The 17786-nt window shown below is 37.5% G+C and overlaps 1 protein-coding gene across 4 annotated transcripts in view; it reads right to left on the bottom strand.

Moving 5' to 3' along the window:
• The window catches only part of ATG2B (autophagy related 2B), a 100451-nt gene that overhangs the window by 73271 nt on the left and 9394 nt on the right, over positions 1 to 17786 (bottom strand). For 3 of the 4 annotated variants that reach the window (XM_030558801.1, XM_030558803.1, XM_030558802.1), the window contains exons 3-11: positions 13835 to 13987; positions 12975 to 13077; positions 11102 to 11264; positions 10399 to 10578; positions 5980 to 6076; positions 4673 to 4855; positions 3554 to 3708; positions 2589 to 2709; positions 1784 to 2045 (exon numbers count right to left, since the gene is read on the bottom strand). In XM_030558801.1, the coding sequence (XP_030414661.1) occupies positions 1784 to 2045; positions 2589 to 2709; positions 3554 to 3708; positions 4673 to 4855; positions 5980 to 6076; positions 10399 to 10578; positions 11102 to 11264; positions 12975 to 13077; positions 13835 to 13987 (1417 nt within the window). Of the gene's footprint in view, positions 1 to 1783; positions 2046 to 2588; positions 2710 to 3553; positions 3709 to 4672; positions 4856 to 5979; positions 6077 to 8597; positions 8724 to 10398; positions 10579 to 11101; positions 11265 to 12974; positions 13078 to 13834; positions 13988 to 17786 lie in introns of those variants that run through there. The other variant, XM_030558804.1, reaches the window with a different exon arrangement.

The following is a 17786-nucleotide window of genomic DNA, read 5'->3' as shown; positions in this document are numbered from 1 at the left end:
TGTTGCAGGGGCACCCCCTAGAATGGCGTGCAGCTCATCATTTCTGTGGGCTCTGACATGGAGCGGCTGTGCTCTCTAGTACACTGGTTCTCTAGCACACTTGCCCCATATTCTAGGCAGGACTGACTCTATTTTTAGTACAACATAAAGGAGGGAATGACCCGGGGGGTCATTCCCATTTTTGTCTTTGCGCCCCCAGACGACCTCAGACAGGAGCACCCAGGACAGCAGCAGACGGTACAGAACGACTGATAACCGTCACCTCATCGCCAATTTCCAATGGCATGGCAGACGGTACAGAACAACTGATAAACGTCTCTGCTTTCTTGCAAAGGCAAATGAATGCTGCTGTGTAGCGCCGCAGTACCGCCTCTGTTAGCAGCATCCAGTACACATACGGTGACAGTGACCAAAGGCAAAACGGGCTCCATGGTTGCCATGCTATAGTGTCTGCTAGACCAATCCAGGGAAAAAGGGCATGAAATGATTGTCTGCCTTGCTTTCACGGACGAAGGAATGAGTGACGACATTTACCCAGAATCACCCACGACACTGTTTTTGCACCATCATGCATTGGGATCTCAACCTAGAATTCCAATGGGCGGGGGTGACTGCAGGAACTATGGGATAACTACGGGTAGCTACCCACAGTGCAACCCTCTGGAACTTGAGGCTAGCCTGGGTACATGGACGCACACCACTGAATTAATGTGATTAGTGTGGCCGCATGCGCTCGACTTTATACAATCTGTTTTACAAAACCGGTTTATGTAAAATCGGAATAATCCCGTAGTGTAGACGTACCCTTAGTTGTTACATCTCTGCCTCAGGGACAGAGCCTGACTGGGGCTCAAGAGCTGCAAGTGGCTCTTTAATGTGTCTACTGAGGCTCTTTGCAGCACATGATATTAAAGCTCTGTGTGATTTAATTATTAACCAATCTAAGATATTAACTAATCAGGATTCTTTTACTATGTTATTAACCAACTGTAGAATACCTGGTCAGGACAGTCATTTTCCTGTGAGAATAATATATATAATAGTAAATGAAACCATGAATTCACACTGCTGTGGCTCTTTTGGGTAACATTAATTGCTAATTTGGCTCTTGAACCACTGAGGTCTGAGTATCACTCCATTAGTACTTAAAATAGAATCTGACATTAGGAACCTAGAATAATGGAATCCACCTATTCTGCCTTCAACAGTGACCAATGCCCAATGCTTCAGAGGAACACATAAAACCTCTCCAATGCACATATTGTAATTTAGCAATATTATGCCATGGAAAAATTGGTTCCTGACTCCTGGATGATTTTGTTCACTTTTTTATTGTGCCCCAACTGACATCTCATTTTGCATTACAAAGAAAAACAAACTCACTCAAAACCACAGACCGCTTGTGCAATAAGGCTGCTCTATAAACTATACCGACTTCGTAAAGACGCTGTATAAAACAGAGAAACATCCTGATTTATGCCCCAGACCCTGTGTGTTTGATTGCAGAACCTGCATCTGTCTTGATCGATCTCAGCATTAAGAGATTTAGGATGAGTTATGCACACACAGTTCTTTTTTTCCTGAGATTTTTCATTTTGCAACTCAAACCGTCCCAAACTATTTTAAACATTTAATGAAAAAACAAACAAACAATCTTCTACTATGTTAAATAAAGTATGATTTGATTCCAAATATTCATGGACATAAACCTAAATTGTCAAAGCTTATTTAAAAGAATATTTGGTTCTTTGTTTGTTGTATTAGTTAATAGGCAAAGTTGTACCTAAGGTGGTCATGAGAACAAGCTTCTGCAAACACTTCTCGGAAGGACAGAAAATCTTCTGTTGAAAACTTAACTGGATCAATCTTTTCTATTCGGGTAAAGAAATCCAGTGTCATTGGTGTCAGCGGGTTAAGATTCAGTGATGTTTCAGGTGGTGGTAGAGGGTCAATGTGAAGTACAGATACTGAGAAAGTGCCCAGTGCCAGTCTAAAAAGAAGTTCAGGCCTGGATTCATCCACTGAAACAGATCTGGATGGAAGTGCTGAAATACAAAATTAAATCAAATTTCTTACTAAAAGTTAGTTTTCAATAGCAACTTGTACATCTATTACACTTACCAACATAGCCTTAAGAAATGCATAAATGTCAAACTATGAAAACTACGCAAATCACAATAAGACGAATTTTATACACTGTAATATACTGAGTCTTTGTTTAATTACAGAATACTTACACTTTGTGTAGAACTACTTTTGTTGACGTTATCTTCCCTTACCTCATTTCTAAATTTGGCCAAATCCCCCACATACATGAAAAATATCCATGTAAACCTCTCACTCACTTAAGAGAAAGCAGCTAAGCAGGAATCTGTGCAATAGACATGTCATGAAGTGCACCACTCAGCATAATCTTTACAAACTGTACTGTCTAGAGGAAAAGATACACACTAATTGAAGAAGCACTTAGAGAAAGGTCACATTTTGGTCTTCTGGATTTTGATGCTCTTTTGCCAAGTTTCAGAACAACAATGAAAAATGTCTAACAGTATAAAATGATTAGGAGGTAAACACATGTTTTTACTTACAAGTCCTTCTGAAAGGAGTTTGGTGAACAGTACTGGGTGTAAATGATGAACTTCTTGGTGGTGGTGGTGGTGGTGGTTCTTGTTTATTAGGGTCATGAAAATCACCCCACATTGGCTGAAGCTAAAACACAAATATATCTGATCTCTCATCTGCATAACACAACAGTTCTCAAGCTAATGCAAGCAGTAACGTATGACCATAAAACAGTATGCAAGACCTTTGTACATATATGCTATCAAAAGTAGTTTTCCAGCTTGTCATTTTCACAGTATATTAATCAATACGTTGTCTATTGTTTATCTGGATGTTAAGCTACATTCTTTAGCTCTCATGATGACCTTCCCTTTGTATTTCTGAAAGGGAGATAACATTGCCCTCACAACTAACACATGTTCTTCTGTTACCCAATGGAAATTAGAACTGCTCTCTATGACCTCCATTCAGCAAAGTAATTAAAAGAATGTGCATAAGAACTGAGTAGAGATGAACATAAACCACAGTAATACTTTGCTGAATTACAGGCTATGACCTTAACTTAGGCAATACCACAACTTTGTGTGCTTCTATTGTGTTCCTAGCCTTCTATATTAAACATAGAAATGTAGCACAAGGGTGTGTCACAAATACTCCACATAAACTTATAGCAGCTTGGAAATATACATAGTCTATTTCCTGGTCTTCAAGCCAAACAAATTAATAACTTATGGAATTCCTAGGTTTCATAGCTGCAGCTTGCTGTGGAAATTATCACTGAAAATCTACCTAACTCCTTAATAAAGGAAAGCCAGAAAGTGATTTATGCATTAAGGAACCATACAAATTTGCTTGTTGATAATGCCACTGGAACAGTAGGCTTAACATGTTTCTATTATCTGAGAATTTTTCAATAGCAGTAGCAATGAGGAATCAGTATCAAAAAAAAGCTTTTACTCTATAAAGATATTAACTGTAAATAATACTATACCACTGTAGCACTCAATGGAGAACCTGCTGGTGTAGTAGTGTATGTACTAGTTAAAGACAGGTCTAGATCCATAGTTGGTGGGTCTCCAAGAGGTGGAAGAGAGGAGAGACTGTGAGACATGTCCATGTCAGCCATTGAGAAGAAAACTTCTTCTTCTAAGGAGAAATTATGTATAATCAATAGGGTTTTTTTCTAATGACAAACATTAACTTTAGTTATAATACACCAAATTAATCATAGCTGCAGAAACAAAATAGTCGGGATATGACATTAACTAGCTAAAAGTTTATTCACAGCATTTCCTAGTTCACTTATACTGAAGCCCAATAATAACCAAGAGGAAAAAATATTTTTCCAAACAAGAGTGCATGACCAAGGCAACGCAAAACACCAAATTCCAGCAATGTTATGAGTATACACATAATAAAAAATGTTTCCATTTATTTTCATGTTCAGGTTAAGGCTGCTACAGGTTGCAGTGATTAATTCACACTTCCCATGCTGAATCAAGATATGAACTGGCACCTAAAAAAACCAGTAACAAATTATCCATGAGCTCAAAATTAAAAGTAAAGCAGTTCACATTTAATACAAACAATCATAAAATAAATTATAAGAACAGATAAAATAATAGACTGTTGTAAACCTTTGTTAATGGAGCTGTACTAATCTAAGTACTGGCATCTTTCAGATTCCAGGTTTCTTCTCCATGAAATTCATGTCTTAAATCCAAATACATTCCACCAGTACATGCATGTTTAAACTAGGTTTTATAATAGAAAACCAAAAGAAAGTTTTATAGTATTCTATATTTCACTTAGTTCCTTCAAAAATTAGTTCTGAAAGGGATTTTACAGACCTAGGGTCTGTTTCGTTGTGTATTAGTGTCCAGACTATTAAATGCCCCAAATGAACGACTTCAGTCTCAGCTAGTACCATGAATAGGCCTTATATCCTGATTTAAGGGTATAATTAGTGGTAGACAATAAATCTATAAAGGTTACTGTTATTTTGCCCTTTTGAAAGATCAAGAGTACTTTAGCACTGTACATTACAAATTATTTTGCATGATGTTGATACTAGGCTGTCTGACATACTGGCATCATGTCTCATACTTACCACGGCTAGAAGGTGTTCTGGTGGTCTCTGTCTCGTAAAAGCTCTGCTCAGATGATGCTACTGCTGACAAAGATTCTTTTCTTAAGTAACGTTTCAGCTCCATCTGAATCCGATATTCGTCCTCCTGTTGCATTGGTCGGTTCTTTCTATCTTTATTTGATAATTCTATCCTGCTGGGGCTCTCTGTATTCAAATAGAGGAAATGGAAACATAATTTGTATTTCCCTTCCATTCCGCCATGGAAAACTTCAACAACTAGTCAGAAAACTGACTGACATTTTATGAACTTATCTTCCATTTTCACTTCTCCAAATACAAACCAGCATGGAAAACTAACTCCTTTTCCTTCTGTATTATTATGCCCAAAACTAAGAGGAATATTTTGAGGTTATGTAGTCAGAATAGTTACAGATTCTGTTTTTAAAAGTTCTAGTCCATGTTGGCTTTAGAGGAATATGGAACTTCATCTATAAATGACATTATAACATGAATTGGCCCTATTTAATCAATGGAATAGGAAAATATTTCCAACATTCTTCCAAGGATATTAATATCATTACCTAAATTGACATAGTAACTGAATATGCAGCATTGGGAATATATCTAGTTATACACTTGATCCAGTAAAATAAGTTTTATTATTTTATACACTAGGATTCCAAAAAGGACTGTACATTTATATGAACAATGGGAGCATCCATAGTTATATTAAGTCTGGTCTATACTACAGGCTTATATCAACATGAAAAATCCACAGCGCTAAACCATCTCCTCCTGTGTAGACAGCGTTATGTTGGCAGAAGAGCTTCTCCCATTGACATAGCTACCACCTCTTGGGGAGATGGATTAAGCACGCCGAGAGGAGAGCTCTCTCCCATTGGTGTAGAGTGTCTTCATTAAAGCGTTACTGTGGTGCAGCTGCATCAGTGCAGCTGGACTTGATGGATCCCACTCTGGTTCAAATCATCCAAACAAAACTGTTTCACTATTATGTTGTCCTTTTCTCTCTCCACCACTCCTCTTCCCCAGGCATTTGATTGTATTCTCCACCTGTTAGCGCAGCACAAACTAAGATTTCAAGCTCTTTTAAAGAGGCTGTTACATATGTGTACACCACATAGAACAATGAAGCCTGGAGACCTGATTGGGGCCTCTAGGTCTTATCTTTAAGCAAATAAATAGATAATTAACATTAATCATTAATCATTAATAATTAATAATCTGAGAACTTGTTTATTGTGCAAGCTCTCTTTACTGCTTTCTATCTCATCAAATACACATTTAATAGTAATATAATGTTTACTTGCCTGGCCCAGCAATGGCTGCTAACATGTCCAATAGAAGATGTACCTGCCTTGGTGACAGGAATAGGTGTATAGAGTCTATCTCCCCATCTACATCCAACTTTAAAAAAAAAAAATTATAAATTCTTAGAACAAAGACATGTGTGTTAAGCTTCCCCAATCAACTATAAGTCACTAGATAGTGTACCGCGTCACTCTATAGCAGTGGCTCTCAAGCTTTCCAGACTATTGTACCCCTTTCAGAAATCTGATTTGTCTGGCATACCTTCAAGTTTCAACTCACTTAAAAACTATTTGCTTACAAAATCAGACATAAAAAATACAAAATACAAAAGCATCAGAGTACACTATTACTGAAAAATGGCTTTTTTATTTTTACCATATAATTATAAAATAAATCAACTGGAATATAAATACTGTACTTACATTTCAGTGTATAATATATAGAGCTATACTGACTTCGCTAGTGCTTTTTATGCTTTTATGTATTGTAAAACTAGGCAAATATCTAGATGAGTTGATGTACACCCAGAAGACCTCTGTGTACCCCCAGGGGTACACTTACTCCTGGTTGAGAATCACTGCTTTGTAGGGCAAGTAAACTAAAGTCCTTATTCTCCTCCTTTCACTCTCTTCTCTGCCACCACCTCCATGCTGCTTTTAAGTGAACTGCAGGTTATATCTGGAAGCTTTGAAGGATATAGTCTTCCTGCAACATCTGGGATTGAACCTTCATATTCTTCCAATTGGAAACAGCCTGAAATTTAACTATACAATTGCTTCCAACATTGGAGTTCCTACCAGTTCTACGAAACATTGCTACTGTGCCAATGACTATTTATTTTGTTATGCTATACACAAAACAAACAAAACCACACAAAAACCATGCATCGCTGGAGAAAAATTCAGCATCATTATTAAGCAGTTAGCGATTTTGTTTCTTTAATACTCTTGAATGAAATTAATGGCACCGACATAAGGCTTATTTTATATACTACATACAGAATAGTAGAACTTGCACCTTATGTGGTACATTTCCTTAAAAATTCAAATACTTTTCACATAAATACTAGCCTATCTATATTATACAAAATTACTGATTTTCTTAAATAATGTTGTGGGTTATACCTAAGATTTATTATAAATTGTAACAGTAACAAAACAAGGAAATTAAACTAGTTCTCTCCAGACCACTAGACAGCACCACAAACTGAGCTTGTTCCCAATGTTTGCTGTAGGATTACATACAGATTTAGGGTCCAATTCTAAAACCCCTTACACTCTCACTTGTTGCTCCACTGTCAAGGGTTATATGTTGGGAGAAAAGATTTGCTGGAGCAAGTAGTCTTCATGAAATCCCTAAGCGCTCTCCTGTCGACTCCTGTACTCCAGCTCGGCGAGAGGCACAGGCAGAGTCGATGGGGGAGCGGCAGCAGTCGACTCAACATAGTGAAGACACCACGGTAAGTAGATCTAAGTACGTCACCTTCAGCTATGTTACTCACATAGCTGAAATTGCATAACTTAGATCGACCCTACCCTCCACTCCCTTCCAGTGTAGACCAGGCCTAAAGGTGCCACAAGGATTCCTCATTGTTTCTGTGGGGAGTGTGTGCACCAAAGATGTCGGGGGGTTGGAGGGCTGGATTTCACACCTTCGGAGCTGAAGAACCAGAGAGGAAAAGTCTGAGGGTCTGGTAGTTAGGAACTCACAGTGGATGAATTTTTGGGAGACCTGGGACTCAAAGGGCTGTTGGGGTCACCCTGCAATGAGTAATTAAGCTGGTGAATGCCAGAACTTTATGCTTGTGGGCAGGCTGCTAGTATTAGGGTTCTGAACCAAAGCAACACAGCATAAATCAGCTAAGGTAACAAGGCAGGCAGTGACCAAACCCCTTACTGATCTAGGAGACCCCCAAAACATTACAACTGGCTCTTACTGCCTTTTCCTTTCCTTGAGAAAACTGGAAAAAAGATTCAAATTATTAAATTCTGCTAGCACTTGAAATTAAATTAAATTCTGTTCATTCCTGAGAAGGTTAAAATCTGGATAGATTTAATTTAAACACCTTATTTAGTCCCATATTTAAATAAAGAAGCCAGACCGTACATCAGGAGGAAATCTTGGACTAGATGGTATGTTTTGAAGAAGAAAACCAACTGCACATTCTGTATACTTTCTCTATTTCTATGACTATATATAGTCTATTTAATGAATTAACCAAAATCAAAACTGAGTTCACTTTTTAATTTTGCACATCATGTACCGGGCCAGCTCCAGTGTTTTTGCCACCCCAAGCGGCAAAAAAAAAAAAATATGAAAAAAATAAAAGCCACGATCAGCGGCAGCTCTGCTGCCATTTCATTTTTCAGCGGCAATTCAGTGGCAGGTCCTTCCGTCCGAGAGGGACTGAGGAATCCGCTGCCGAAGAGCCGGACGTGTCACCCCTCTCCGCTGGCCACGCCAAGCACCTGCTTTCTCTGCTGGTGCCTGGAGCCGGCCCTGACCATGTAACATGTATAGTATTCACTGACTGGTGTTAAACAAAATGTATTTTGTATACAGTTAATACAAAAAGATGAAGTTAATATTCCAAGTCAGTAACAGAAAATCACAATACCATTTACCACACCAACTGATTTGCTCAGTGTTTCTCCCACTACAATGCCAAACACTGCACAAAGCATGCTAGAAATGTTGCTCTGTGTTCTGTTTAAGGCATCGGACAGGTCATCAAATAGAAGTGCAACACAGAGTCCTCTACTCAGATCTTGAACTAAAGAGGTGTTTTTCCTGCCACCTGTAAATAAATGTAATGATTGAAAGTAGGAAATCTTTTGATCTTTAAAAGGATTGCAGAAAAGCATTTAGCTATTAAAAAATCTAGAACTGAGAACCACAGAGCTTTTAATATCTTATAATAGTTTGTTTCTCTATTTCACACACTGCATTTTCATGGTTATCTTCCTTTTCAGCAAATGTTGCCACAAAGACTTTACGTCAAGAATTTTTCTTGAATGAAAAAATACAAAAAAGTTCCAAAAAAAATCAACCAGCAACTGCAGGATATGTAACAAAGTTCCCCACTGTAGTAGAAACCATATTGAGTAGTTTCGGATCTCTGTATTTTATATGTATTCTTTGTTTCAATTAATTATATTTTCAATTTAAATTTTAAAATATTTTCTATCATTTACCTTTTGTGTCAGGTATCAGAGCACATTATAAACCACAAATGTGAGTACACTTCATTGAAGATGATTTCAGAACCGATTTTATTATCGAAGTTAATATGAACATTCATGTGAGTAAAGTTTATATTTGCCTAAGTGCTTGTAGGATCAGGGCCTTATATTTTCTATACTTCTGTTTTATCTACAGAAGTTTAGAAAATTCAAACAGAATACCCTACCAGTAGTGGTATTTTCTTTTAAAAAACAGCATTATAATTTAATTCACTGTAAATTTTAATCTAAAATTTCAATAGCATAAATTTTCAAATTAGTTTTACAAAGCAAGCATCAACCTGATTTAAACTGATAATTTTTTTAAGTTACATTTTTTTTAGTTTCAAAATGAGGAGGCTACAATACACAGAGCAAAAAGATAATGGGTAGCAACAGGACTTTTCACGAAAACAAAGCAATTCTCTCAGGAATTACTGCAATACATAGAATTCAAGCTGTCTCTAAGATACACTGCACCTTGTTTAAGAAACAGACAACACTGTATTGTCTGTACTTTTGAAAGTAATTTAAATGAGATCACCAAATGATTTATCATAGCTTCTTTTACATTTTGCTTCGGTAGAAGTTGTGAATAGGGCATGAAAATGGTCAACATGCCTGTCTACCAAAGGCAGAGGGGAGGGATAGCTCAGTGGTTTGAGCATTGGCCTGCTAAAACCAGGGTTGTGAGTTCAATCCTTGAGGGGGCCACTTAGAGATCTGGGGCAAAAATCAGTACTTGGTCCTGCTAGTGAAGGCAGGGGGCTGAACTCAGTGACCTTTCAGGGTTTTTTACAGTTCTGAGATGGTATATCTCCATATATTATTAATTTAAAATAAGACCCCCTCCCCATAAGCATATTGGGACAAATTCTGCACTCAGTTATGAGTGTGCAACTCCCCTGATACGTATGCACTTGTGAACACAGCAAATCTGCCCATGGTGTTTAGACATGCATTCCACAATGTATTCTCAGCACTCCAGGATCTTGCTGGTTAAAGAAACGATATTCTAACAAGGATTATTGGTTATCTTTAAATGCAGATAATTTAAAATAAAATTAGCAAAATTAAACATAGCCCAAACCAATTATTTTTCTTTAAAACTCTCAAAACTTTTGCAGTAGGCAAAAACCAAAAACATAGCTAATTGACTGTGTCCAGGTAGTTAAAGAATATAAAACTACAGCTAACCTTAGCTCCAGGAAGTACTTCATGTTGTTTTAATGTAAGGCTCAACTTCATTTTACCAATCAGCCTACTAATCTGCACAGGGTCAGAAGGAGCAACTTCTGGCAAGTTTCTGGTTAACTGTGGATGTGGCTCATATACAATTTTTGGGTTCCAGCTAGGGGAAAGCTTTGGTTCCACTGCCTTTAAAATGCAAGGGGAAAAAGAGGTGATTAACATGCATCACAGTATGTGTCACAAAGTATACATATACAAGTCTGATAAACCTACACTACATCTAAATGACAAACAGTTTCACATAAAAGCAAATTTGGCATCTGTATTAAACATATTTACTAGCAAATTTTAAACAAACAGGTGTTGAATGGCACTCAGAATCTTAAAGCATCAGGAAGTGATGGAATTTTTCTTTGAATAGTAAATTATGGAGAGAAGTCTCTCTCCACAGATTAAGGTTGCTCTTCAGACCTCACCATCTCCACTCTTACATAATATAAGTGTTTGACAAAAAATTTACAAGGGTTGCTGGGCTCAGAAGTTTGAGAACCACTAATGTAAATGAGTTAAGAGTACAATGAGCTACCTAAACATTGTTCCAATAAGAGGTTTGAGTCCTTTGTACTTCAATATTAGGCTTATATGTATGTTACAATACATTTTATCCTTCATCAACTCTACATATTTATATGATTTATTTATTTTTTACCAACTGTGTAGCTGAACACATGGGAGAGGACTTTGCTGATGCTGGAAACTCATCCCAGAAGAGAGAAACACCTGAGAGCTGAAGTAACTTGTGAGCAAAGGCTGTGGGCTGATGTACATTAATTCCAGAGCATTCATCAGCAGTTTCATCACAGTACATAGTTCTGGGAGACAAAAGCAGGGAAATAAGCATGGTAGGGATGGCATGCACACTTTTACCTTCTACTGAGCCATTTACCCTACAGTTCATGTTTATATATGCTTTCTCTACATAGATTATTTACAAGGACATTGACTGATGTGAAAGGAGAAACCACCACTTTTTGCAAATGGGTGGAAATCTTGAGGTTCTTGCAGGACACTCTTACTAACAGTTGCGCTGTATGTTTGAAGTCAATGTGTCCTAATATGAGATCCTACTATTTACTGTTTAATCTTATCTCAAAGTGAAGAAGTTTGCCCTATATTACTGTTTTTGTTTGTTTATATTAAGACATCTGTAACTGCGTTCCAGTCTCATGACTAAAGTATGGTTTTGGAATGGATAATCTACAACGTATGTATTTTATATAGTCTTAAAGCACTACTTGGATGGAACGCTTTCCTTTATGTCAGTCATTTCCGTTTAATAAATTAACAGAACTTAAGTTATGCCTAGGACATGTCCAAAATTCACCCTTCTAAATTTTCTGAAATGAAATATTATCTATTAAAATACCGCTAAATTGTAAAAATAGAAGAACAGTAGAAATTTTAAGAGATATAATTTACAATGAGAACACACATATAATTTCATCTTAACTAAAATAACTCAAACACTTAAATTAGATGTTCTCTCTTCAAATAGTTTGTGTAAGGGTAGCTTTTAATGTACAGGGGACTTTTAAGAGGGGAGGGGTGGAGTGCAGGGGTTCGGATAGACATGTTTACTGACAAGTTCTCTCTTGAACTGAACTCAGCAACTGCAACAATGATTTTTTTGTTATTTGTTTAAGAACAAACTATAATTCATCCAAATTTCTATGTATGTAAAAACATTATTTTGAAGTGATTTTAATATTCTGCAACACACTTTTGTTTTCATCATGGCACCAACTAAAATGAACTTATTAGTCAAATAAGCTAAATAAATACCTTAAGAACATCTACAATTCACAAGTTTCAATTATTTATACAATTTGCTTTACACTGTATGTGGGTTCTTCTAGCAGGTCATGAAAAAGCTAGAATTCTGCTGATCTGATATATTAGTACTTTTGCAGGATTAAGGCTTCTTTCCTAAATATAAAATTGTGAGGTCAGGTTTTCAAAAGTGCTCAGCATCCACAACTGGGGCCAGATTTTCTAAAGGATTAAGCTCCAATTCAGTCACCTAAATGGAGTAGCCCAATTTAACATTGAGAGTTATTGGGTGTTGACCATTTAAGAAAATCTAGTCACTCATTTAGGGCATTTCCATGGAAAAACAAACAAACAAACAAACACACACACACACGCACACATACCCTGCAGCAGCAAGTCTCGGAGCCCAGGTCAACTGATTCAGGTTCACGGTGCTCACGTGCAGTGTTAAAAATTGCAGTATAGATATTTGGGTTTGGGCTGAAGCCCTAGGTTCTGAGACATTCCCTCCTCGCTGGGTTTCAGAACCCAAGCTCCAACCCAAGCCTGAAATCTACAGTGGTATTTTTAACCCTGAAGCACAAATCTGAAAATTCACTTAAGGCATCAAAAGTTAACCGCATGCATGATTTGGACTTCAGAGCTATACTATGTGAGGGGATGTGTGCCTGTGTGTAAATCTGTGGATATAAAGATAAGAGCCATCCAGTTTCATTTTTTTTTTTTTTAGGTTGATTTTAAGCAACACTTACTTCTCAATTCGGATTTCAAGTGCAGACCCACTTTTAGAATTTTCCAGCACATGTTCAATTCTCAAAACAGTATCTAAAAAGGTAACTTTCACTCTTCTTAGAACTGAAGCGAGGAAACCAGAAGACAATACAGTTACACCATGACCATTTTAAATCAGTAAGACACACTGATGACTTAATATATAAATAAAAAGATCAGTTCTTCTTTGTTGACAGAAAGCTAATATTTATTTCATTAGGACTATAAATAACTTCCAATATAAGATCATAATTCCAAATGAGAATCTAGTTTTCTATCAGTAAGTCTTAGCTTCTTCCAGCTGGACATTCAAAAATGTAAAGCAATCTGAAGAAGATGCAGTTTTGGCATCCAGTGCTGCCCTATGCTAAGTCTGATTCTTCAAATAAAAACATGAACTGTACAAAAGACTGTTCTATCAGGTTTTTCCTCCTAGAGCTACTAACAGCAATGCTGGTCCAACTGTCACATGATGTGCTAAACCAGAACTGCCAGAACCAAGACATTCTGTCAGTCAGTCCTGTCAATGAAAGGAATTATCCAAATTTATACTGGTATGATTGAGAGAATTTGGCTCTAATGAAGAGCTGAATCAGCACACAGCAGGAACAGTTTTTTGGGGTTGGTTTTTTTTTTGTTTTTGTTTTTTTTACTACTGTGGTTTTACTTCCTGGCTCTCTCCTTCTGTTTTATCTGTTAGAAGGTAGAGTCACTGATAAAAAGTTGAGAGAGAAGAGAAGCAGTTGCAAGGGAGCACTCATTTTGTAATATCACGACATGGTGTAGGCTAACATAATGTAACTTAAGATGTTAACTCACAAGGTGCATAGTAAAGTCATACCTGTTTCAATAGTTTCTGCAAACTTCTCAAGCCCTTCGAAAGGTTGAGACCCTTCTCCTTGTTCATCTGTCAGTTTTTGGCTAAGACATTCTTTTGCAAGTTGCATACTACTGGTCATAAAACTTGACCAATACATAGGCTCTGAACCAGATGCTGTAGAATAAGACAAAATTCTTAAATACAAAAACCAACAAAACCAAAGCAAACAAATGATATGTTTTGTATATCTTGACAAAGGTCTGGTGTACACAGAAGCTGCACCAGTTTGACTAAAAGTCCGATTTTAAACCAGTAGTTAAAGTGGTGCGAACCCCTGCATAGACACACTCAACTCAATTTAAAAATGGGTTGTTTTTTTTTTTTTAGCTTCTGTTGGTAAGTTTATAGGTACAAAATAAATCAATACAACCAGTTTTAAACCAGTGTAAGTGGGGTCACAGAAGGTTTGGAACTGGTTGAATTAAATCAGTTTTTAAAATAGATTTTTAATTACACTGGTGTGACTTCTGTAGATAAGACTAGGCATAGACAAGGCCTAAGAAAAAATGTTGTTCTTTAAATGGAATTAGCTTCCTTAAGGTAGCTGTAACTGAAGATGCCTTCCGGGTATTAGGGAAGAGCACCAATTATTAGTTTGGTTGCTACCATAATGTAAAACATACTAGACTCTGTCCACATCTATAGGAAGACCATCTCTACCTTGAGACAGCTAATCAGATTTGAAACATCACTTAACCACTCAATCCCCATCTAGCCTAGGATTTAAGGTGTGATTTTAGCACATTAGCTAGCACATGCTAATAGCACGTTTAAAAAGTCTAGCTAGACTAGGCACAGTGCCCTCAACATGTGCTAAACTGGTCAAGTTAAACACTAAGGGGAAGCCTCGAAATTGACTCGATCAGTTTAGCATGTGTTAAAAGCAATGTATCTCATCTACACTAGACTTTTTAAAGGTGCTAACATCACATCTTTAAATCCTAGTCTAGACAAGGCCTTAGACACTGTTTGACACCTTTACAATCATGTTTGTTGATAGAGGTCAATCCTAGGTCTACTAGCTGCCAGATAACACAATTGATGGTCATCTCTAACAGCGAACTTGATAATACTCTGACATTTGCTCATATTAAAAGTGTAGTGTAGACAAGGCACATCAATTAATTAGAGGTAAAAGCTCGACTGTAGACAAGCCCCAACTGAGGCTAACACAACAATAAAGATACTAAACTGCATTCATGTTAGCACCTCAGTGGTGTTTCAGATGTGATTAGATACCTCAAGGTAGCTAGCTCTGTTTTTAAAAAATCCCTACACGAGGTATTAATTTTGTGGCTGCAGCTGCTTGGTGACAATATTTCTTTCCTACATGCTCCATTTTTAAACAATTTGTGACAGCAAAGGACACCCATACATTTGTGCAAAAAAGTAAAATAAAGCTCATTGACAACTGGGGAGAGGAAAAGCATGACCAGTGAAAAATTCCTTCCTGAATCCCATGAAAACAGTGATCAGAGATTTATAAGTAAAGAGCTAGTACAAAGAACTAATTAATAATGTATTACTTTTCACATTCTCATTCATATTATTAGACTCCAGCACCAAACTGAAGGCCATTCCTCCTATTTATTGTTGCCTATTATTACCATTCTTTTTAAGATAATATCTTAGATGGACATTAGCAAGTAAAATTAGCCTAAGATTTAAGTTCAATTATAATAAATTAGAATGAAACATAGACCAACAAAAATATATGCAATTTTAAAAGAAATCTATTCAAATAGGGCAATGGTTCCAAACCAGGGGCATGTGTACCCTGGGCGTACACATACATCATCCAGCGGGTACATTAAATCATCTAGATAGTTGCTTAGTTTTTCAATAGGCTACATAAAAAGCACTAGTGAAGTCAGTACAAACTAAAATTTCATACCGATAATGACTTGTTTTTATGGTTCTATATACTATACACTGAAATGTAAATACAATATTTATATTTAAATTGATTTATTTTATAATTATATGGTAAAAATGAGAAAGTATGCAATTTTTCAGTAATAGTATGCTGTGACACTTCTGCATTTTTGTCTGATTTTGTAAGCAAGTATTTTTTAAGTGAATGAAACCTGGGGGTATATAAGACAAATCAGACTTCTGAAATGGGTACAGTAGTCTGGAAAATTGAGAGCCACTGTACTAGGGCACAGCACCAAAGGGCTGGTCTACGTGAACACTTAGTTCACAGCAAGTTCGGGAGTAAATCTATCCGGCACTAGGTAACCATGAATTAAGTGTCCTCGCAGACTCTGCTGTCGAGCGCTAAAAGCTCCCTAATGCACACTAATTCACTCCAATTTCAAAGCAGGACAGATCAAACCCACTAGGGAACCTTTAGTGCACAGCAGCAGGGGCCACATGAACTGTAAGCATGTAGCAAATTACAGTGGAGTAGATTTACACTCAGCTAGTTGCAAACTAAGTGTGTATGGTAGCCACCAAAATGTGCTTTGTATGCTGGCAGGCCAGATGCCAGGCATTAGAATCATAGAATCTCAGGGTTGGAAGGGACCTCAGGAGGTCATCTAGTCCAATCCCCTGCTCAAAGCAGGACCAGTTCCCAACTAAATCATCCCAGCCAGGGCTTTGTCAAGCCTGACCTTAAAAACCTCTAAGGAAGGAGAGGTTTCAGAGTAGCAGCCGTGTTAGTCTGTATCCACAAAAAGAACAGGAGTACTTGTGGCACCTTAGAGACTAACAAATTTATTTCAGCATGAGCTTTCATGAGCTACAGCTCACTTCTTCGGATGCACAGAATGGAACACACAGACAGGAGATATTTATACATACAGAGAACATGAAAAGGTGGAAGTATGCATACTAACAGGAAGAGTCTAATCAATTGAGATAAGCTATCATCAGCAGGAAAAAAAAAACTTTTGAAGTGATAATTAAGATGACCTATAGAATGCATGAGGAGAACTTAACATAGGGAAATCAATTCAACTAGTGTAATGACCCAACCATTCCCAGTCTCTGTTTAAGTTTGAGTTAATTGTATCTAATTTGCATATTAATTCGAGTTCAGCAGTCTCTCTTTGGAGTCTGTTTTTGAAGTTTTTTTGTTGCAAAATTGCTAGCTTCAAGTCTGTCACTGAGTGGTTAGAGAGATTGAAATGTTCTCCCACTGGTTTTTGAATGTTAGGGACTGTCCGGTCTGGCCAATGTACATGGCAGAGGGGCACTGCTGGCACCTGATGGCATATATCACGTTGGTAGATGTGCAGGTGAATGAGTCCCTGATGGCGTGGCTGATGTGATTAGGTCCTATGATGGTGTCACTTGAATAGATATGCAGACAGAGCTGGCATCGGGCTTTGTTGCAAGGATAGGTTCTTGGGTTAGTGTTTATGTTGTATGGTGTGCGGTTGCTGGTAAGTATTTGCTTCAGGTTGGGAGGTTGTATATAAGCGAGGACTGGCCTGTCTCCCAAAATCTGTGAGAGTGAGGGATCATCTTTAAGGATAGGTTGTAGATCTCTGATGATGCGCTTGAGAGGTTTTAGTTGGGGGCTGTAGGTGATGGCTAGTGACGTTCTGTTATTTTCTTTGTTGGGGCTGTCCTGTAGGAGGTGGCTTCTGGGTACTCTTCTGGCTCTGTCAATCTGTTTTTTCACTTCAGCAGGTGGGTACTGTAGTTTTAAGAACGCTTGATAGAGATCTGGTAGGTTTTTCATCTCTGTCTGAGGGACTGGAGCAAATATGGTTGTATCTTAGATCCTGACTGTAGACAATGGATCGTGTGGTGCATCCTGGATGGAAACTGGAGGCATATAGATAAGTATAGTGGTCAGTGGGTTTCCGGTATAGGGTGGTGTTTATGTGACCATCACTTATTACCACAGTAGTGTCTAGGAAATGGACCACTTGTGTGGATTGGTCTAGGCTGAGGTTGA

This window comes from Gopherus evgoodei, chromosome 4, assembly GCF_007399415.2.
Source record: "Gopherus evgoodei ecotype Sinaloan lineage chromosome 4, rGopEvg1_v1.p, whole genome shotgun sequence".
NCBI classification, from domain to species: Eukaryota; Metazoa; Chordata; order Testudines; family Testudinidae; genus Gopherus; species Gopherus evgoodei.
The sequence above is the reverse complement of the archived record's forward strand: the minus strand, read 5'-3'. Positions and strand labels throughout refer to the sequence as shown.